This window comes from Kogia breviceps, chromosome 10, assembly GCF_026419965.1.
Source record: "Kogia breviceps isolate mKogBre1 chromosome 10, mKogBre1 haplotype 1, whole genome shotgun sequence".
Taxonomy (NCBI): Eukaryota; Metazoa; Chordata; class Mammalia; order Artiodactyla; family Physeteridae; genus Kogia; species Kogia breviceps.
In genome coordinates this window covers 76,388,476-76,409,890 of record NC_081319.1, presented here as the reverse complement: position 1 = coordinate 76,409,890, position 21,415 = coordinate 76,388,476, and the positions used below count along the sequence as shown (strand labels likewise).

General features: G+C 50.1%; 2 protein-coding genes across 3 annotated transcripts; one reads left to right on the top strand and one right to left on the bottom strand.

The window, feature by feature from the left end:
- Positions 1-113: 113 nt before the first annotated feature.
- CRIP3 (cysteine rich protein 3) lies at positions 114-9,557 on the top strand. The gene is given in 10 exon segments (XM_059075814.2): positions 114-265; positions 6,566-6,693; positions 6,696-6,773; positions 7,033-7,127; positions 7,544-7,601; positions 7,698-7,829; positions 8,613-8,684; positions 8,807-8,901; positions 9,000-9,057; positions 9,234-9,557. Coding segments are annotated over 10 exon segments (834 nt in total). The 5' UTR covers positions 114-203; the 3' UTR covers positions 9,290-9,557.
- Positions 9,558-10,092: 535 nt separating this feature from the next.
- Positions 10,093-15,847, bottom strand: SLC22A7 (solute carrier family 22 member 7). 2 transcript variants are annotated; one of them, XM_067006247.1, is made up of 10 exons: positions 15,452-15,847; positions 14,704-14,831; positions 14,415-14,569; positions 14,123-14,291; positions 13,181-13,304; positions 12,786-12,895; positions 12,081-12,295; positions 11,755-11,863; positions 10,824-11,030; positions 10,093-10,417 (listed from the first exon to the last, which is right to left on the bottom strand). In XM_067006247.1, the coding sequence occupies exons 1-10, from the start codon at positions 15,845-15,847 to the stop codon at positions 10,363-10,365; spliced, it is 1,668 nt and encodes a 555-aa protein (XP_066862348.1). In that variant the 3' UTR covers positions 10,093-10,362. The 2 variants fall into 2 exon arrangements, with proteins under 2 accessions (XP_066862348.1, XP_058931794.1); XM_059075811.2 differs by having other exon boundaries at positions 14,704-14,807.
- Positions 15,848-21,415: the final 5,568 nt, after the last annotated feature.

The window sequence follows — 21,415 nt, the reverse complement described above, 5'->3', positions numbered from 1 at the left end:
CCTCTTTGTGGCTTTTTATCAAAAGATGGTGCTCAGGCTCTTATCCCTACTAAGGTACTAGTAATTGCTGCCCTTTTTTTGGTAGTGAGGGTATGGGGTAGTAAGAGATTAGAAATAAAGATCTTACAGTTCTACCTGTTCCAAAAGCTCAGGAGAAGAAGAGAAAAAGCCCAGTCATTTTGGAGTTGGGAAGATGCTAGAACATGGCTCCTGATTCTGTGACTTTGAGCTTCATAGAGGAACTGAAACACTCCTCTATAAAAAGGTAAGCAGTTGCATTTGTCTGAATTCATAAGATTAAACTGTTTTAGTCTTATTATATAGTCTTGTGACATGGAAGGACTATTCTTGTATATTGTAAAAAAAATTACCCCCCAGACCTTAGTAAGAAGATGAGGAAGTTGCTGGTAGTTTCCACCAAGGAGCACTGTCACCATCTATCAGATTTATAAGTAAGCTGACCACCAAGTTTCACTCTTATTCTTCTCTCAGTTTCCAGAATATGGATACATTTTTCATGCTGCAAATTATTTGGAGGTCATTTTCTAAAATATACTTTCAGACGAAATACACATTCCCAAGTGATACTTGGGAGGCCAAATCCATCTTTGCATGGAAAACCATCATTTAAAGCTGTTGTTGATTTCTTCACAAGCATAGGTTGAAGGCACACATAGTGAAGGGTCAAGAAGTCCTTTCCAGCCAGTCTTGATTCTGAATTAGTCCAACTGATACCACTGAATCACAAAATGTAGCTCACTCAATAGCCCTAAGCAGCTAACCACAAGTAGCTAATACAGAGTGCTCTCAACAGGTTCATATGATGGCAAGTTGATGCTGGGAAACAAGGGAAAAATTGGACAGACTCTTGCAAGAGCCATAAATAATGTGTGATTATACAACAGCAATTATCTACAGGTGGGAGGATTAGTGTATTTTAAGAAAGCATTTCAGTCTGTTTTTGTTTTGTGTGTATGTTTCTATTTTTATTTTTTGTTTTTATTTTTTGTTCATAAACTATAGAAAGTAAAACTTACTAGTTGTAGGGGATATTCAAACAAAACATGGAGTGAGAAAGCACAAGGGTATGGGTAATAAAGGTTGAGAAACACAACGATAAGGAGGTAAGACTGATTTTTCATTAACATACAGAACTGAGTGAAACCTTTTAAGAGTCAGCGGTAGATAACAAATTTTGATAATGCCTTAAAGTGACAAGCATATGGCCATATACTTGAACAAGCCTACAAAGGTATAAAATGAGTGGAATTTATAGTTATAATCAGAACTCACTGCAGTGCCAACCTGACCCATGATAGCAGCCATATTTGTAAGGTGCTTTACAGTTTACACAACACTTTTCCCTCATTCTCTCTTTTGCCATATATTTAATGATAGGCATAATTGTGCTACATGCTAATTAGGCTTAATTAGTAAGTTCTTGTGAATGACTGTAATTAGTGGGACTGATTTGCTGCGGAAGCAAATTTTCAGTTTTTACTGTATTAGTCTCCTAGTATTTATAATCAGGATCAGTTTAAATCGTATTCCATTTTGCATCATACATGCTGATCCTCATGTATATTAAGAAACAAACTTCTGAGTCTCCTCCTAGACAACTGAGCTCCCCTTGCTCCAGGGCTTTTGTTATAACAAAACTCTCAACCCCTACCAGTCCACTCGTAATCACACATCTCTCTCACTGGTCCTCCATCTACTCATACTTGAGGGAGACTTGTGTGCAACATTTAACATTCATTCACCAACAAATTTTTATTGAGCACCATGTGCTAGAGATTGAGCAAAGCATTGGAAGCATATGCAGTGGTTGGCAGAACAGTCCTGGTCCCTGCCCTCATAGGGCTCACAGAGTAATGAGGTAGACAAAGCCTAGAATGTGGCGGGGCAGGTGGGTGGGAAGTTGGTAGACCTATTTTACCCTCCCACTAAGCTACAAACTCAGCTTTTATCATGGGTTCTCCATTTGACTTTTCCCCTCATTTGGTTCGGCACTCAGGCAGGGAAAACACAGCTGTCATAGATTGTACCCCCTTTACCCCCAGCACAAGATGCTATAGGAGGGAGTGCCTGGGGCCAATAGCTTGGTATTGAATAGGTGAGGGGAGGGAGCAGAATTAGTGAGGTGAAGATATGGAGAAGCAAGTTCCCAGAAAAAAAGATTGCTTTTGCAAAGGCCCCGAGGCAGGAAAGAACTTGGCAGATTTAAGAAGCTCATTTACTGTAATTACAGAGGTTGAGGCAACAGGAGAAATGGCTTAGAAGACTGCAAAGGTGGAGGGTCCTAGAGCCAAGTTAAAAACTTTATCTTGAGGGTACCGATAAGCCATGGAAAAGTTTTAATGACATTTCCCTGCCTCTTGTATCTCAACCCATTATTTACCTGGATAGGTTAGTACAGAGATACTGTACAGACAAGAGTAGTATCCTTTCAGACTGAAACACATGGGTAGCTTAGCAGAAACCATGCTTAGGAGCATCAAGTAGAAAAAGTATGAGTTCAAGAGTCACAACGCATGAGGGTCTGTATGGTGTTGAACCATTTCTTAACCTCTCCAAGCCACTTTCCTTTTCTATACAGTTGGTGATGTAATGTTTAAATCCCTCATCAGGTTTTGTAGAATCAGAAATAATAAGTATAACGCCTACGACTGGCATTCCATAAGTGGTAGCTGTCACTATTTTAGCAATGCTCTCTTGCTAACACAGATTTCAAACTCTTGGGGAATGGATTCACAAAATAATACATCGTCAAATTGTGAAGAAACCTTAACGATCTGTCTGTATATGATGCTTGCATTCCTTCTGCAACAATGACAATTAGTTGGTTTGTTCTCCAGCATTACTTATAACATGCAGAGACGGGAAGCTTACTACTTTCTGAAGCAGTCACTGCATATTTGGCTCTATTAGAAGGTTCTTTTTGTGGACTGAATCCAAATCTGCTTCCCTATGACTTCTATCCAGGGGTCTCGGTAGTACCCCTAATGCCTCTTCCATGTGACAGTCCTCCAGGTGTTTAAGGCCATTATCTCCCACTACCACTCACCTAGAGTTGAAAAGCTTGTTTCTTCAGCCTAACAACAACAATGAAAGGGTCAATTCATCAAGAAAATACAACAATCTAAAACATATATGTACCTGACAATAAAAACATGAAGAGTGTTAGTGGAAGATTTTAATAATAGTAGTAGTAATAATAGTAACTATCGTTTACTGAGCACCCCCACTATACTTGATACTATAGATACACAGATAAGTAAGTCTCAATCAATCCTGTCAACTGAAGAAAGTTAGAAAGGTAAATAAGTGTAACACAACATTACAGATACTGTGACAGAGGTCTGTGCAGGGAAAAAGTGGGGCGGGGCACCAAGGGAATAGTTATCTTTATGAAAGAGGGTTCTGCCTCTTATAAGAGATAATATAAATTACACCCTCTCAACTGAGTAGGCAATACTTACACTCAACTGGACTTATCCATTTGTGTTATTTGTTAAAACATCATTTTAGAGGTTTTAGTCACACAAAGTATTCAAAACAGCCACTGTTAGTGACTGCAAACACATTCCTACAAGAGATGTTAATTCTCCCTGTTAACATTCTTCACAAAGACCTCTTGGGTTAGAGTCAGAATAATGGAAGCCAGGCAAGGAAGAAGAGTGGAATACTGTGATTTGTTGTACCTGTAAATGGATGGCAAATATTTGAAAAGGAGGAGCCTCAACTAGTCTTTCATAAGCACTGAAATAGAAAAGATGAGGCATACTGTGTCTGTTGTGGCCATACAATATCAGAAGGCCACAGAAGACGGAGAGGAGTAAAGCACTTTGGTGCTTGTTTCTTTATATGGGGCCCTGTGCTGCCTGCCAGGGTAAAGATGACCCAACTAAGAGGCTGAGGCGTGGGCACGAGGCAATCGAATGCAGAAAGAGGTGGGGAACCTTAGAAAAGGATTATTTGATGTGGCCTGGAAATTCTGAGGATAGATCCTTGGACAGATGAAGTTAGCCTTCCTAAAGGAGGCAGCATGTCCAAGAATAAATACAACAATGAAGTCCTCCCAACCTTCTAATGTGGACCTTCTTCATGTGAGCCTTAGAGAGCAAAAGGCAGTGAAACTTAAGCTGCCTTCTTGAAGAAGAGACACATGAGAGGCAGAAACACGAGAGTAAAATATCAGTGGAGACTAAAACTAGTACTTTTCCAGTTTGTTAGAGAAGATTCCCTTCCAGAAACAGTTATAAAACTAAGGATCTTGAAATGTTCCCCAAAACAAGAAACAAATAATGAGAAAGTGTAGAAAAGTTCATTTCATAATGTGCAAGCCTTCCACCTTCAGAAGTCATCAAGGAGGATAAAGCAAGTGTTGTTAGAAGCAAGAAGTACTCATGGAGACAAGTGAGGAAACAGGAGTGTTAAGCAGAAGTTCAGAGACACCAGTCCCATCCCCACTGCCCATCTGAGGGGATTGAAGTCCAGAGAGGGTCTCCAACTCCTAAGACACAAATAGGACTCCTTTCACCTAGCAGGGCACAGCTCTGCAACCCAGTGATGGGTTTAGTACACACACCCCATTCAGCCATTTCTGAACTGACTTGACAAAACACAGGAACTTATTCCCAGAAAACTCTTCATTTCACCATGATACTTCATCGAGGGATTGTCTCCTCTGCTGGGGCCCTGGCACAAAGTAATCAGGCCTCTCTTCTGCCCCTCATTTGCTGAGCTACCAGTTTTTGTTGTCGTTTTTTTTATTTTGGGGGGCGGGGGGGCCACACCTCACAGCATGAGGAACTTCCCTGACCAGGGATCGAACCGATGGCCCCTGCATTGCAAGTGCGGAGTCTTAACCACTGGACCACCAGGGAAGTCCACTGAGCTACCTTTTTTTAAAAAAAGTAGTTCCCTTCAGGTATAATTATTAAGACATTATCCACAGACCATAAATTTCACCCTTTTAAAGTGTACAAATCTATGATTTTTAGTATATTCACAAGGTTGTGCAAATATCACCACTAATGCCAGATCATTTTCATTTCTCCTGTAAGGAAACTTGGTCCTCATTAGTAGATACTCCCAATTGTCCCTCCCCTAAATCCCTAGCAACCACTAATCTACTTTCTGTCATTATGGATTTCCCTTTTTTGGACCTTTCATATAAATGGAATCATACAATATGTGGTGTTATGTGTCTGGCTTCTTTCACTTAATGTAATGTTTTTATGGTCCATTCATGTTGTGGCATGCATCAGTACTTCATTCCTTTTTATGGCCAAATAATGTTATCATAGATAGACCACATTTTGTTTATCCATTCATCAGTTGATGGGCTTTGGGTTTTTCCAACTTTTGGCTGTTGTGAATAGCAATACTATGAACATTCATGTTCAAGTTTTTGTGTGGACATATGCTTTTTGTGTGTGTGTGTGTAGACAGTTGCACCTAGGAGTGCAACTGCTTGGTCATATGGTAACTCTAAGTTTTAACTTTTTGAGGAATTGCCAGACTATTTTTCGAAGGGCTGCACATTTTACATTCCCATCAGCATTGTATGAGGGGTCCAATTTTGCCACATCCTCACTAACACTCATCTTTTTTTATTATAGCCATTCTAGTAGGTGTATAATATTACCTCATTATGTTACTGATTTTCATTTCCCTAATGACAAATTGATGCTGAGCATCTTTTCATGTTTGTTGACCTTTGTATATCTTCTTTGGAAAAATATTCAAATTCTTTTCCCATTTTTTAATTGGGTTGCTTTTTATTGTTGAGTTGTAAAAATCCTTTATATATTCTGATTACTAGACCCTTATCAGATATATGTTTGCAAACATTTTCTTTCATTCTGTGGGTTTATGTTTCTTGAAGTGTCCTTTGAAGCATTGCTGAGCTACTTTTAACATATTAAAACATCTTAAACCAAATTAGGAATATGTAATTGGTGTCTGAATTATACTTTTAAATTTAATAAGCATTATAATTTTATGAGCAAATTATAGTATGCAGACCCCGTTTTGGGGCTTCCAAACTGAGTCGTAGGTTCACTATGGCATCCATCATAACGATAGTTACCGCTTTTATAGCATTTTGGTGCCACGTGCTGTTTGGGCACTTTGCCAGTATTAACTTATCTAATTCTCACCACAGTCCTATGAGGGAGAAACGTATTGCTTTACTCATTGTACAGATAAGAAAACGGAGGCAGAGCGGGGGTTAAGTAATTTGCCTGAAGCCAAAGAATGAGTAAGTAACAGAGATGGGCTCCAGATTCCGTTACTCTTAACATCTGCCACGGAGAAGGCGGAATGAAACCATTTCAAAGAATGCCTAACTCCTCGCTTTGGGGAAATAATAGTATTTTCATGGCGTCTACACTCTGAACAGTTTTCCTCTCTGTACCAAGCCAGGAACTAGTGCCACCCTTCCAGGCGTCTTCATTACTCCCTCCCCTCCCAGTCTAGCTTCAGGATCTTCTCTCCTGTCCACCGGTCCAAGACTTCATTGTTTGGAAGTAACCGCAAAGTTGCCTGCGTTCCCCAGGTGGAGTGGTTCTAAATTTCTGGCGGTCAGTGGGAACCGAGGAGCAGCGGATTCAGCCCAAAGAGGCTCAAGGCTGAGCCATGGGAGGGGCCAGCGAAGGGGGCGGGAACTGAACCCCGGCGGACTTGACTACAGTGTGCGGCGCCGGCTGCTCAGAGCGGAGCCATGAGCTGGACCTGCCCGCGTTGCCAGCAACCCGTTTTCTTTGGTGAGGTCTGGGTGGAGGAAGGGGAGAAGACGGGGCGAGTGAGAGCCTTTGGGCTCCATGAGGACGCAAGGAGCTGGTGACGGTGTGGTCCCAGCCCCCTTTTCCACCTGTGGGGCGCACAGCACTCGGGCGGGATGGAACTGGCCTCCCGGAGACACATCACATCGTCTCTAGGAATCACGGTGGGGGGGAACAGGGGGGAAAGGAGGGCGCCTTGTGCTTGGCCTGGCTCTGCCCAGTTGCACCTTGTCCCCCACAGCAGAGAAGGTGAGCTCCCTGGGCAAGAACTGGCACCCATTCTGTCTGAAATGTGAGCACTGCCACAGCGTCCTGTCCCCAGGAGGGCATGCAGAGGTGAGGCCGGGCTAGGGTGCACAGCCTTGTGTCTGTCACTGTCGCCGAGACACCAGCCCCCGGTTTCAGCCCCATTGGCCCACCAAAGGCAACCTCAGCAGCCAATTCCCAAGATCACCTACCCAATAGGCACCACACCAGCTAGCATGTGGGGAGCCTGAATTGTGCTGGTGGATCCCATGCCTTTCGTCAGGTGGGGGAGGGAAGTAGCACTGCTTCCTGACCTGCTCTTTCCCTTTCTCCCTGACCACAATGGCAGTTCTGGCATGCCAGCCCACCCCTCACTGCTCCCAGCCCCCGCAGCCCAGGCCAGTAGACAGACACACCTGGCAGCCTGTCCTGGGGAAAAAAGCCGGTGGGGCACAGGAGAGCCCCTTTGGGGCCTAAGCAGTCCTCTTCCCTCTGCTTGTGCCTAGCACAACGGAAGGCCGTATTGCCACAAGCCATGCTATGGGGCTCTCTTTGGACCCAGGGGTAAGTACCAGCCTGGAATGGGCCAGGGGACAGCAGAACCTTCTGTGTCGCTGGGAGCTGGAGGCTCAAGCCTGACCTCCCCTCTTCTCTCTGCAGGGGTGAACATTGGTGGTGTGGGCTCCTACCTCTACAAACCCCGCACTCCCACCCCTGCCAGCGCTACTCCCCTTAGCCCCAGCAGTTTCAGCCCCCCCAGGCCCAGGACTGGCCTCCCCCAGGTCAAGAAAAGTAAGTGAGATTGAGCCCCAGCTACTCCTCCTCCTGACCCTTCCCCAGGATGGAACAGGGGATGGGGACACAGTGGCAGTATCCCACTTAGTCCTTTGCTTCACATTCCTACAACTTTGTTCATGGCAAAGGCTTCTCTTCTTCCCTTCTTTGATGTTTCCTCGTGTCAGCTGCTGAGTAAGAGGTAAATCGGGCAGGTAGCATTATCACCCCCATTTTACGGTTGAGAAAACTGAGGTCCATAGAGGGCAAATGACCTTGTGTAGTCACACAGCTAGTCAGAGGCAAAGCTGGCCTGGAACTCAGGCCCCTCCCAGGCCAGGGCCATGGAAGGAATGACCTAGAGTAAAGGGTCATTGAGATGGGCCAGCCCCTCACATTCTTCCACTTCTCCCCTCTCTCTGTTCCTTCCTCCATCCCCTGGAGTGGGCAGTGACATTGTGCTCCCCAACACCTGACACCCCTGCCCTGGCCAGCTCCTATATCAGCTCAGGTTTCCTGAGGATTGAGTTGCTGACAGGGTTGGGCTGGTGGGCACCTGAGCCCCTGGGAGGATGAGAAGGAAGCAGGTGGTCCCTCCTGCATGTAGGGATGGGGCAGGAAGTGGAGTCAGAGGGGACTCAGCTCTGCCTGAGGAAGGCAGGCTCATGCCATGTGGGTGGGAGGCTCTAGGATGAGCCTGGCTTTTGGAAGAGGACAGTGCCATATGCAGGGCGGGGCTGATGGGCCCTGTTTAGGCCTGGCCTCCACCTCAGCCCTGGCGGGGGCCTCTTCCCCTTAAAGGCCCTCCCCACATGAAGACGTTCACTGGGGAGACCTCGCTGTGCCCTGGCTGTAAGGAACCCGTCTATTTCGGTAAGTGACAACAGAAAGCTAGGAGAGAGGGGTGCAGGATGGGCATCAAAGGGTAGGGAGGTGGTACAAGGCAAGTGGGTCTCCCTGCCCTGCCCCTTGAACTACCATCTCTCCCCCACCAGCTGAGAAGGTGATGTCTTTGGGCAGAAATTGGCACCGACCCTGTCTGAGGTGCCAGCGGTGCCGGAAGACCCTGACTGCTGGGAGTCACGCTGAGGTGAGCAGGGCGGGGGTGGGTGATTATGTTGGGATGGGGGAGGCTGGAGATGGGAAAAGAGCCAAGCTGAGACGTCTCTCTTTCTCTCTGTGTCCCAGCATGACGGCGTCCCCTACTGCCACATCCCCTGCTATGGCTACCTGTTTGGCCCCAAAGGTGGGCAGCCCCACCCCAGACAATGGGCCTAAAGTATGGCATGTGGGTCTGTGGGTATGTGTGGACAACTTCCCCTGTGGTCAAACACACCCCAGACCCCTCCCAATTCCCTCCAGCCTTCAGCCCAGCACCCTCCCCAGCCCCAAGGCCCTTGGTGATGGGGCTCTCTCTCTCAGGTGTGAACATTGGTGATGTGGGCTGCTACATCTATGACCCCGTGGAGATCAAATGAGATGCTGATAGCAGAGGTCATCCTAACTCAGGCCTCCCATCATCCTCTCCATGGTCCAATGGAAGCTACAGAATTCTCTAGTCCCATGAGGGTGGGAGAAGGTGGGATTCTGGCGGCCTGGGCCTAGGCTCCTTGGTAGACCAGAGTCTAGACTTTCTCTGCCAACTCCTCCCTTTCCCATTCCTATCTGGTCAGGGGACATAGGCCACCCCATTTGAAGGTTAGTGTCTTGGTCTTCCCAATCCCTTGACCCAGCAAATTCTGTAACTTCAAGGTACTCATAAAACTTGTGTTTATTTTGGCTTCTCCAATAAAATGTTGGCTCCCATGCCTTCAACTCTTCTTTGGGCATGAGGCCTAGACAGTGGGTTGGAGGTGGGGAGTGTAGGGGTGTGGGGATGCAGTACCCTGCAAAGTGACTGGGAGGTAGCAAAGCCAGCCATGGGAACAAAGAGCTCTGTTCTCTTGGTCCCCTGGCTCTGGCACTGGGAAGCTCCCAGCACCACACAGTGGACAGCATGCCCACCAGCCCTGTTGGTACCAGAAGTCGTCATAGGACAGTTCTTTCTTTAGCACCATCTCTAGAGGAAGCACCTTATTCAGCATCTCATTTGAGCATGAGAACAGATAGATCCTGTGGCGAGGTCTGCTAAGAGGCTTCATTATCCATTTGAGAGATGACCAGACAGACCCATAGAGGGAAAGCCACATGCCCATGGTCACCCAGAAATCAGTGACAAAGCTGGGACCAGAACCCAGGGCCAGACTCAGTGGCCTCCCATCCAGGGCTCATCCCACAGCTCCTCACTGTTGCCCTAACCCAAGGGGCACCTTTATTTACAGAATCCCCCCAGCCATGAGAGGGGTGCCAGAATTCTCAGCAGCCCACTGCATTCTGGGAAGTTGCTCTGTTGCTGGAGGCCAAATAGTCAAGGCTGGATGAGCACAGAGAGGGGGCAACTCCAGCCCTAGGCAGGGGCCTCACTGCCCCCAGCCCCGGTCAGAGGGCCTGCCCTTCTGTTCTCCCAGCCCCTGCTGCAGAACTTCCATGGAGGGCCTGCCCCTGATTCCATTCAGTCCTGGACCTGCTTCATGGGCATCTCTTCCTCCTGAGGGTTGGATGGGGCACTAAGGAGGAAGGAGTCATGAGCAATGGTGGGGATTATGCTCCCAGCCTACCACCCCAGCCTGCCCCATAAGGCTGGCCTAGGGCTCCCCCCAGCTCTTGATATACAAACACATGTACTCCCACAAGTGACTCCCACACATGCTTGACATCCCTGACATGTAGGCATACCTGAGTGTGTGTACACATCCTCTTCTTCCTGGACACATACACAGGTATGGACTCATGTACACTTCTATACATGCAATTTACACACCTCAGATCACACACCCCCACACACTCACATACATGCACCAGACACACATGTGCAGACATGTCTTCCTCTCTGAATCTTACCTAAGGTGTCAGGTACCTGAGCACCCATACCCACATGCATGTGCTCACACAGACATAGTCCTATGCACACACCTCTTCCTCTCCACGTCTTGGATGGTCTCTGGTAGTTGTGCCTGCTTTGTCTCTGGTAGCAGGAGGGCAGTGCAGGCAGCCAGCAGGGCGATGCCCCCATAAGCGAGCTTGGGCAGTGACAGCCATACTCCATCCAGCAAGGCTGCCAGTGGGGCCAAAGAGCCCCCCAGTCGGCCCACCAGTGCAGTCAGCCCCATCCCTGTCTGTCTGCTCAGAGAGAAAGGATGGAGGGGGTTGGTGCTCACACCTACTTGCGGTCATGCCTCACGGGGCTCCCTTTCTGGGCTGGCAGGGCCTGGTGCCCCCTTCTCCCCAGACAGCTAAGAAAGCTGAGTCTTCTTTCAGGTGGTCTTCCCACCCACCCCCAGGCCAGGGGCCCCCAAACCAGCAGCCACCAGAGGATGGGCCCCCATTCTGATAGTACCAATCAGGTATTGCTGAAGGAAAAAAAAAAGTCATCAGAAAGAGGATGAGGAAAGGGTTGCGTGAAAGGAAGGGGTCAGCAGCTGGAACAGACCCTGCCATGTTAGAGGAGACACAAGGCTTTCTAAACATGCCCAGCTGCCTACCCATCTCCTCCCCACCTGTCAATAGCTACCTGAAAGGGCCAGGGCCTTATGTCCAGAGACAACCCCCAAGGGCAGTTCTGCTTGGGCTGTGTTGAGTAGGATGGGATGGACAGATGGGGCCTTTTGCGACTGTTTTCTTTTAAAGGAAGCCCAGAAAAGTTGTCTGACCTTGAGCAAGGTCACTTAGTAAAGAAGATTAAATGCCCCACCTCCTCCCAGACTTAGGCAAACACAGACAGCTCTGATTAGCTCTGTAAGGAATGGGCGACAGGGACTGGGGTGCAGTGTGTGTATGTAGGCGTGTTGATAAGAGTTGTGACTAACAAGCCCTCCCTCCAGGTGGCTTGCCTGGGATCCCTCACCTGAGCACGGTAGGGTACAACTCCGATGTGAACAGGTAGGCAGTGGTGAAGGCAGCTTCAGAAAAACCTTTCCCCATCACTGCCAGGGCGGTGCTCCAGGACTTCACCTCTTGAGGAAAAGGGATTCAGGCGGTGAGGAGGCCTTGCAGGAGAACAGAGGTTCTCCCAGGATAGGAGGTGGAGCCTCCGGAGAGGGGCGGACTTAACAGGCCTTGAGTCGGGGCTTCCGGGAAAGGGCGGAGTGGCGGGGCGGGGTGGGGGAGGGGTGGTTCTCATCCAGGAGGCGGGGCCTACGGGAATGGGCGGGGGCTTGGGGCGGGGCTCACCGGAGGACACCAGCAGCCTGAAGCCCAAGGCGAGGGCGGCGCCGAGCAGCGTTCCTGCCAGCGTGAGGCGGCGTCCGGCGTGGCGCACCGACAGGTAGACCAGCAGCTTGGAGGGCAGCTCCACGGCCCCGAAGAGCAGCTGCGTCTGGAACACGTTCAGCCCCAGTCCCGACACATCCAGGCTCACTCCGTAATAGGAAAAGTTCACTCCAAACCTGAGGGAGGTCGCGATGCCCGTCAGGGGTCCTCCTTCGCACCCCCTTGTCCTCTCTTCTCAGGAGCCTTGGCCTTTTAGAGGGACCGTCTCCCCCACCTTCGGAGCCCGCTGCCCACGGTCTTCCGTGTCCCCATAATCCCTTCTGAGTGTGCAGCATATGCCAGTAGCCCAAGCACCTTTACCTAATCTTCACAGTAACACTGTGAGATAGGAACTAACAGCGTCCGGTTGTACAGAAGAGGCACTGAGACTCAGAGTGTTAAGTGACCTGTCAAAGGGCTCACAGTAAGGAGGTGGCAGAGCCTGAATTTAACCCCACGTGTCTCTGGTGCCTGCTCCATCCTGACCTCCCAGAGCCCCTTCCTCCCTAGAGGTGGATACTCCTGCCATCCGCAGTTACAGTTTCACTTGTCCCTTGTCCTCTCACACTCAGTACCAGTGGAGTGTGCCCCTCCCCCACCCCACCAGGCCCAGGTCAGCCCCCTTACCACACCACCATGCAGCACAATGAGATGTGTCGCAGCCTTGGTGTCCGGAACAGGTCTAGGTATGAGGGTCTTCGGACCACCCGCTCCACAGCAGCCACTTTGCTCAGAGCCTGGTGGGGAAAGAGGAGAGTTTGTGACATCGGAGTTGGCTGTGTGGCCTGAGCAAGACACTTTGTTCTCCCTGGGTCTCCATCCTTCTCTTCTGCAGTAGTGGGGGAGGGGATGCACGTGGGAGCTGAGTAGGGTGGGCCCTGAGTCAAGGGTGTGGCCCACTAGGGCCAGTAGGACATCCTGAAGAATCTGGAACACTCCACTGGGGGCCAGGAGCTTTTCTTGCACACAGAGTGGACACACACACGTACTTGCATGCACTCAACACATACATTCACTCTCACCTCCTGGCTCAGGCCGTCCTCACCCAGAGGCCGCCCATTGAGCCTGGCACAGCGAAGCAGGTACCTGTGGGCCTCTTCCACACGGCCCTGGGTCAGAAGCCAGCGTGCAGACTCAGGCACCCACCTGGGGGTCAGGAGGAGGCCCTTCAGTCAGAGCACCCTAAGCCACATCTCCCTCCTGGGCACACCACAGGCTGTCAGCTTCCAGGCTCTTCCCCACACAGTCCCCTCAGCCTGGAATGTGTTCTCTTCCCAAGCCCTCCTCACCTGATGAACTATTATTCATCCCTTAAGGCCCAATTTCAAAGCCACCTCTTCCCACTCTTCCTTGCCCTGGCCTAGGTCCTCCACAGCCTGGGAGTCCCTTCTCTACTCAGCTGAATTGGTCTTGCTCCCAAAACCTCAGCCCCCAGGACCAGCTACCCACTTCACCCACAGGTGACAGGAGGGCATAGGATGAAAGAGAGACAGACATACAGACATACCCACAGGGATCATCCAAAACCAGTTCATTTGGGGGAGGCAATGAAATGCCCACCTCACCCAGCCCCCCACCCTCCTGCTTGGATTCCCTACCCCTGTGCTGGCTTTGCCACCACCCCCACCCCTCCAGGGCGCCAGCCTGTCTGTGCTTGGCTCTGTCTCTTCTGTCACTCATGTGTTCATCTCTATCTGTGCCTCTGAGTCTGTCTTTCGGTCCTGGTCTCTCACTGTCTCTCAGTGGTTCTCTCTCTGTCATTCCATCTCTATCTCTCTATATTTTGTTCCCTGTTTCTCTGCTTCACATGCCTGGTGCCATTTTCTTTGTATTGATCTCTGTCTCTCTTTCTCTCTGTTGGTCACTGACAGTTTCTCTCAGTCTGTCTTCGAATCTCAGCCTCTGATTAATTCTGTCTCTGGCCTCCTGTATCTCCCACTCCCCAGCTACCCCCCAGGTCTCACCAGATGCTGAGGATGCCTGGGGCACAAGGCAGGGTGACAGCCAGCAGAAGCCATCGCCAGTCCCGTATCAGGTAACCGACCAGTGCCAACAGCATCACACCCCCTGTCCAGAAGGTGCTGCTCAGGACACCTGCCACAGTACGGTGTTCCACGTCCAGCCACTCCAGCTCTGGACCCAGGGCGCGGTTGGAGACAGGAAGACAGTTAGCAAGGGCCAGATGGGCTCAGTCTCACCCTTGACAACTGCCTCCCTGCAGTCTTCTAGGCCCTACCCGTCCTTTGCCTGCCTCACCCAGTGGCATCACGATGATGGTGAAGCCAGCCAGAGCCGTGCCAGTGAGGGTGCGAGTGATGGCAAACATGGTATAGCTGACTGAGGCTGCAGATGCCAGGCCCAGCACCAGGGAACTCACATAGGCCACAAGCAGCAGACGGCGCCGCCCAAACCTGCACAGGGGTCATGCAGGGTCAGCGCCCTGTAGAAGGGAAGTCCCAAGACAGAGGTATACTAGGCCCATACCCCAGCTAGTGGGAAGGGTTCCCCACCCCACACCCTTATTGGCCCCCCTACCTCACCCCACCTGTCAGACAGGTATCCGAAGGCCACGGCCCCCACCAGCACACCGGCGAAGAAGAAGGTGGAAGTGGCTCTGTTCAGGCCTTTCTGCTCACACACCAGGTCCCACTGCAGGGACAGGCAGGGAGGGGCCTCCTATGGGCACAGGGCCCTCTCCAGCTGGTACCAATCCCTCTTCTCCTAGATCCCAGGTTCTTCTGAGGTCAACTGTGCCATCCTGGTACCTCCATGTCAGATAGGCCCCTGTCTATTCACCCCAGCTTGGGGGGTGGAAAACTTTGCCCCTCCCCAATTCTGCAGCCTCAGTGTCTTCCCATAGAAGGCCTTGACCGTGACAACAGGAGTTCTGCTCCTTCCCAGAGAGACTGCCCCGACCTGCACTCCTCTAGATGGATTATGCAAATCCTAGACCTGGGGCCCAGAAAAAAGGAAGAGAGAGGAGTCCTCTATTGTTTCTCCACCTCTTACTACAAAAACACCCTTCTCAAATCTCTGCCCTAGCTCCCTAGAGCCATCTTAGCCCTCACCTGCCCTAATCACCACCTCCCAGTTAATAATAACAGCTCTCACATAGGGGCTTTACTACAAGCCAGGAACGAAGCTCAGTGCTTTGAATTTATAGATCCCATCTACAGATTGGTAAACTGAGACTCTAAATGGTACAGTAATGTGTCTAATGCCCACATGGTAATCACCCAAGGCAATGGCAGGCCCATCCACTCGCATGTCCCCCAACCTCCCAGCTCGGGTACCTCGGTTGCAATGGTGGAGGAGAATTCCGAGTGGTCGTACTCCCAGCCCTGAGGGCAGGGCACTGTGGAGGGCTCACCCTCCAGCTGCTCCCCAGGGCTCTGCCCCCCTCCCCACAGCGTGGTGTTGGGGAGGGCCTGGAGATGGGTGAAGAGGAGGCAGGAGCTGAGCCTGCCATCAGGCTCCCGGGGCAGGTGGGCCTCCAGCCACTCGTCCTGGTGACTGAAGTTGGCAGGGACTCCAGGCAGGGCACAGCGGTGGGCTGGCACAGCAGCCAGGAAGATGGGCAGGAGGAAGTGCATAGGCAGCAGCACACGGGGCAGGGCCAGCAGTGCCACGTTCCGCAGCTGGAAGGGCCCAAAGCCTCCCACCTTGTGTAGCAGCTCCTCGAATCCCATGCTGCCCACCCACCAACCTTCTCCAGCACGGACTCCCTCTGTAGTGCCCAGCACAGCTCAAACTGCCCACCACTTGGACCCTTGGACTCTGGAGGCGGGAGTAGACTGACTGATGAGCAGAGAGCCTGCAGCCAGAATCCAGCCCTCAGGGGCTGGCCCAGGATTGGGCCCTCCCAGGCCACCCAGGTCTCCAGGGATCCCTGCCTGTCTGGCCCAGTGCCTGGGGGGAGGGGCTGCCATCCATTCAGAGGTAGTCACTGACTCCGTGGCTCTGGGACTTACATGTTGGTGCTCAAGGACCAAGTGGGGCAACCTTGGGCTGCCATGATGGGGTAGCTGGGTATGTAGGAGGTGAGGCCCTAGCCCCTTGGTCAGCAGAGCTTCCAAGGGTGCCTAAAAGGGGAGGTCCCCTGGAGCATAGTTCCAGCTCCCCCTGGATGCCCTTTGTCCTGTGAAGCCTTAGTTCAGCTTTGTCTATTTGCAGCCACAGCCTGACCGGCAGCTCAGGATGCAAGACTGACAGCCAGGCCCTAACCAGGTGAAGGATTCTTCCTGCTGAGCCACAAGCCCTCCCTGCACCCCTACCTGGAGCTTATGCCCTGGCCTGAGACACACCTGGAACCACACTGGACAGCCTGGCTGATCTGGGGGTCCGAGACCTATCACCCTCTCACTTCTTCACTCAGGGGCTCTTCTCACATACACAGTCCCTTCTGCCTGCCCTCTGCCCCTATTTCAGGAGCTTCCTAGATTACCCCGTGGTGTCTGGGGGGTGGTGGTAGGGAAGGAAAGGGTTTGCCAATGTCCTGGCATAGTTGCCTGCAATGAATGCCTAAGACTCAGAATTTGTCTGACTCCCCACTCAGTTCTCATTCATGTCCCCCTGCCGTGAAAGCACAGGGAAAGCCAGCAATGTCAAATTTGTTCTGATCTGATTCTCCAAACACCAGGTTGGCAAATAAGCTTCTAAAGAGCCCAAGCTACAAACATATTTGAAAACCTCTTATTTAATCTAGCCCCCACTTTGAAGAGTTAAGAGAAACTGTTTGGGAGGCTGGGAACACGGCTTGCTGGGTTCACACAGTGACTCAGCAGCAGAGCTGGAGGGAGGACCAGGACCCCTGACTCTTGCCCAGGCCTTTGACCCAAGCTGCTGAGCTGGAGATGTTCCAGTCTGCCCTAGGCTGGGCTCCCTGAGAAAGCTCTGGGAAAAGAGCTAAGTTGTTGACATGGTGTGTATTAATGGTGATGCTAATAGGCTTGGGAGTGAGGGCAGTGATTTGGTTGTGGTGACAGGAGGTGATAATAGTAAAAGATATTGAGTCTCTAGTGCAACCTCAGCATTCTGTAAGGTACAAAGATGCCTCGGCCACAGTCCCTGCCCCCAGTGAGCGTGCAGTCTGGCGAGAGGGTTAAAACAAGTGATACAACCACCCCCCCACACACCTCCAGTCTCACCCCTCTCAACACACCCACCACAATGAACATTTTAAAACACAAATCTGACAGCGTAATATCTCTGTTTAAAACCCTTCACCATGGTACTTCCCTGATGGTCCAGTGATTAAGACTCTGCCCTCCAATGAAGGGGGTGCAGGTTCAAGCCCTGGTCAGGGAGCTAGGATACCACATGCCTCACGGCCAAAAAACCAAAACATAAAAGAGAAGCAATATTGTAACAAATTCAATAAAGACTATGTAAATGGTACACATCAAAAGCAAACAAACAAAAAACCCCTCACCAGCTCCCTCTGCTGGAGGGTGAAATCCAGCTCCCTAGCTTGGCCCATATGACCCTCCATATGACTCCTCTCCCCAAGCCTGTCTCTGACCCCTCCCCACCATGCCCCATTCCCTCCAGTACCCTGGGTGCGGTCCTGAGGGCAGCCCTGGCCTCCCTCCTATTCACCTGGTGCATGCCTCAGCCACTCTGGAGACCAGCTCAAGAGTGAGAAACTCCTTCCCTCTTGCTCTCACCCATATGCAACCCCTACATTGTGGGTTCCTCCCTCATTTGACACTATGTAATCATTTCTATAAAAATATAAAATACCATAACTGTTTGCGGTTCCTGAGAGAGAAGTTTTACAGCCATCTCATCACCATGGTCCCTCCAGCGACTCCACAGGGGAATGCTCTGAGGTTTTTCCACAGCCAGAGAGAGCAGCCAATGAGGCCAACCCTGGGCATTGGCTGTGGTGCCTTCGTTTTCACAGTTGAGGGTTCTCTCCTGCCTTAACATGAGACGTAGCTAATAGTCACCTCTCCCTCTTTGCATTGGCTTCTAGGCAACTCAGATCTAAATCTGAAGCCCCTTTCTACAGAGAGCAATTTGACGTTAACTGTACCCCTGGCTTCATCTTATTCCCTGCCTCCACCGCATATGGCAGCTCTCCTCTCTGATGTCATCAAGGAATGGTGGTGACAATGACCATGATGTTTGGAGGCTGGAAAAGCAAGGACAAGCAAGGTAGGAAATACCAGGAGTCTAACCAGGGTACTGATCAGCTCTGAATCACCAGTCAAGAGCTGGTTTTGATTAAATTTTTAAACCATCCCCATGCTCCTCCAACCTGGGGATCCAAACTTGGGCTCAGAGGCCAAGATAGAAGGAGACCCATACGAGACTAGATGAGAAGTAGCCTTGTGCCCTGGAAAAACAACAACTCCTTACTTGAAATTACACTAGAACTGTTGGAGAGTTTGGGAAAGAATAAGTTCCTGGGGTAAACAATTCCATATCTGGGATTGCCTGCAGTAGAGACTTCTTACACTTTAGTGTTTCTTACTCTTTTGCCTCTCTCTCCACTGAGTGACCTCCCTATCTTACTTGGGGCTTCACTGACCATTAATCATTGCTACAATCCGGGTAATCATTTCCTACATTGATGATGGTGGTAATGACAGAACCCATTGTAGTGGGAAATATGGTGATGGGATGGATGGTATACCAGTGACGGAGTGGGAATACTGATGGCAGAAATGATGGTGATTGGACTAGGGGTGAAGGGTATGGGCCTATAGGGATAGTGGTAATAGTGATGTGGTTATGAGGGCAGTGGTGGTGATGAGGATTATGTGGTAGATGATACTGATGGTGGTGGTGGTTGTGGTGGTGATGGTGAAAATGGCGGTGGTGGTCATGTTGAAGACATATAAGCTCCTGGAGAACAAGAATTTTGTCTCTCTTGTTTTTGTTTTTTTGTCTTTTTTTTTGATGGAGTATATTCTTTTATTTATTTATTTATTTTTGGCTGTGTTGGGTCTTTGTTGCTGTGTGCAGGCTTTCTCTAGTTGCAGCGAGTGGGGGCTACTCTTTGTTGCGGTGCGCAGGCTTCTCATTGCGGTGGCTTCTCTTGTTGCAGAGCAGGGGCTCTAGGCATGCAGGCTTCAGTAGTTGTGGCTCTCAGGCTCAGTAGTTGTGGCTCACGGGCTCTAGAGCGCAGGCTCTGTAGTTGTGGCACACGGGCTTAGTTACTCCGCGGCATGTGGGATCTTCCCGGATCAGGGCAGGCGGCTTCTTTTTTTTTTTTTTTTTTTGTGGTACGCGGGCCTCTCACTGTTGTGGCCTCTCCCGTTGCGGAGCACAGGCTCCGGACGCGCAGGCTCAGTGGCCATGGCTCACGGGCCCAGCCGCTCCTCGGCATGTGGGATCTTCCCGGACCGGGGCACGAACCCATGTCCCCTGCATCGGCAGGCAGATTCTCAACCACTGCGCCATCAGGGAAGCCCTTGTCTCTCTTGTTAATCGTGTCATCAGAGCCTAGTGGTGGTGATGGTGATGGTGGTGGTGACTGCAGGTGATGGAGAAGGGTATCTGTGATTTGAGTGATAAGGGTGCTGGTAGTGGTGGGTAATAGAGTTAGAAGTAGATAATGGAGATAGAGGTGGTGATTGTGGTAAAATTGTTTGTGGTGGCAATGGGTGATGTTACACTACTTTGGGCTTAATTGTACATGGGATGGAGAGGAATGCAGAAGATGCCACCTGGAATGGATGAAAATGGGCTTGTCTCATATTTCCCTCTGACTAATGGCCAAATTCCATTGACCATGCAGATTCTCCTCCCCCATCACCACATCACCATGGGCAAGACTAGGCTCCTGCATCAGCTGAGGACTTAGAAGTTCATCTTGACCACCCTTCAGCCTTGGCTTGGTCTCAGCTCTTATCCTGGCCTTGACTCCTGAGTAGACAATGGGAAAATCTCAGTAGGCCCCAGTGTATGACAGTCAGAGACATGACACCCTCCACATTCCCACTCTGGTCTCTTTTTTCCAGAGTGTCCCCCAAGGACCTCTCTTTACTAACAAAGGCCCCTCCAGTGTCCTGGGTCTTTTGGCCCCTATCAAGCCCCTGATTGAGGAACCTTGCTCAAGCCACTCATTTCTCTGTGCTGCTGTCCTCAGAGCTCTCTTGGCCCTAGAACAGAAAAGATAGTCTTTCTGAGAGAGTGGAGAGAAGGTCAGCAGGGGGCTGGGCAGGTCCTCACCTGTGGAGCCAAGCTGTGAGGGAAGTGAGTGTGCCTCGCAGGTCTCAGGCTCCTGGGGGAGAAGGGCGGGCAGGGGTTCTCTGTAACCCTCTAAATCTGTCCTCCTTGGCACAGCCCACCCCTGCCACAGGCTTGGTCCTGCCCTCCCTCACTCCTCTCTCTACTCCCCGAATCACACTAGTGACCACCACACTGAACCACACATAGTCCTCACACCTCCACACCTTGCCCCGGCTGCTCTTTATGTGACCAACTCCTGTTTCTCCTTCAAAATTCAGTCTAAGAGTCATATTCATTGGAGGGCCTTCCTTCAAGTTTGCAGTCTGGCCTGGGAGGCCCTACCTGAGTCTCATGTATCAGCACACATAGAATCTCGTGTAAAGTGAAAGTTAATTTACAGCCACCTTCTAGAGGGCACACTCTGCCTTGTCTCAGTTCCTGGATGGTGTCCCATGTCTGGCATAGCCTCTGGTACATGTGGGGCTCAGAATTAGTTGAACGAATGAATGATTGAAGGAATTCTAAACAACAATGAATGAATTGTCCTTGGCATTCTTTCATTCATTCATAATAATAAAAAAAATTTTTTAATAGAACAATATATCATTTTTCATCTACTTGATTATTCTGGGGATTTCTCCTAGAATTAGACTTGTAGATATAAGCAAAGATAGGAGCCAAGATGTTGATTTTGGCACTATTTGAAATAGTGAGAAGTTGAAAAGACTCTAATGCAAGCACAACGTGGAGCTGGTTAGATAGATGATAGAACATTCATGCCATGGACTATTACGTAGCCATTAAAAAGAACACGAGGATCCTCCTACATTGCTGGTGGGAAAGTAAAATGGTATAACCCTTGTGGAAAAGTTTGGTAATTCCTCAACATATTAAACATAGAGTTACCATATGACCCAGCAATTCTACTTCTATATTCTACCTATGTACTTAGAATATACACCCAAGAGACATGAAAACATATGCTCACACAAACACTCGTAAATGAATGTTCATAGCAGCATTATCCATAATAGCCGAAAGGTAGAAGCAACCCAAAGTCCATCAGTTGATGAATG

Excerpts from the sequence above, each read along its gene's own strand:
- SLC22A7 (XM_067006247.1), bottom strand. The coding sequence starts at position 15,847 with ATGGGATTCGAGGAGCTGCTACACAAGGTGGGAGGCTTTGGGCCCTTC. Across the intron at positions 14,832-15,451 it reads CCTCCACCATTGCAACCGAG|GCCCCTCCCTGCCTGTCCCT; the intron begins GTACCCGAGCTG and ends TGCCCATAGGAG. Across the intron at positions 14,292-14,414 it reads CATCATCGTGATGCCACTGG|AGCTGGAGTGGCTGGACGTG; the intron begins GTGAGGCAGGCA and ends CCCTGGGTCCAG.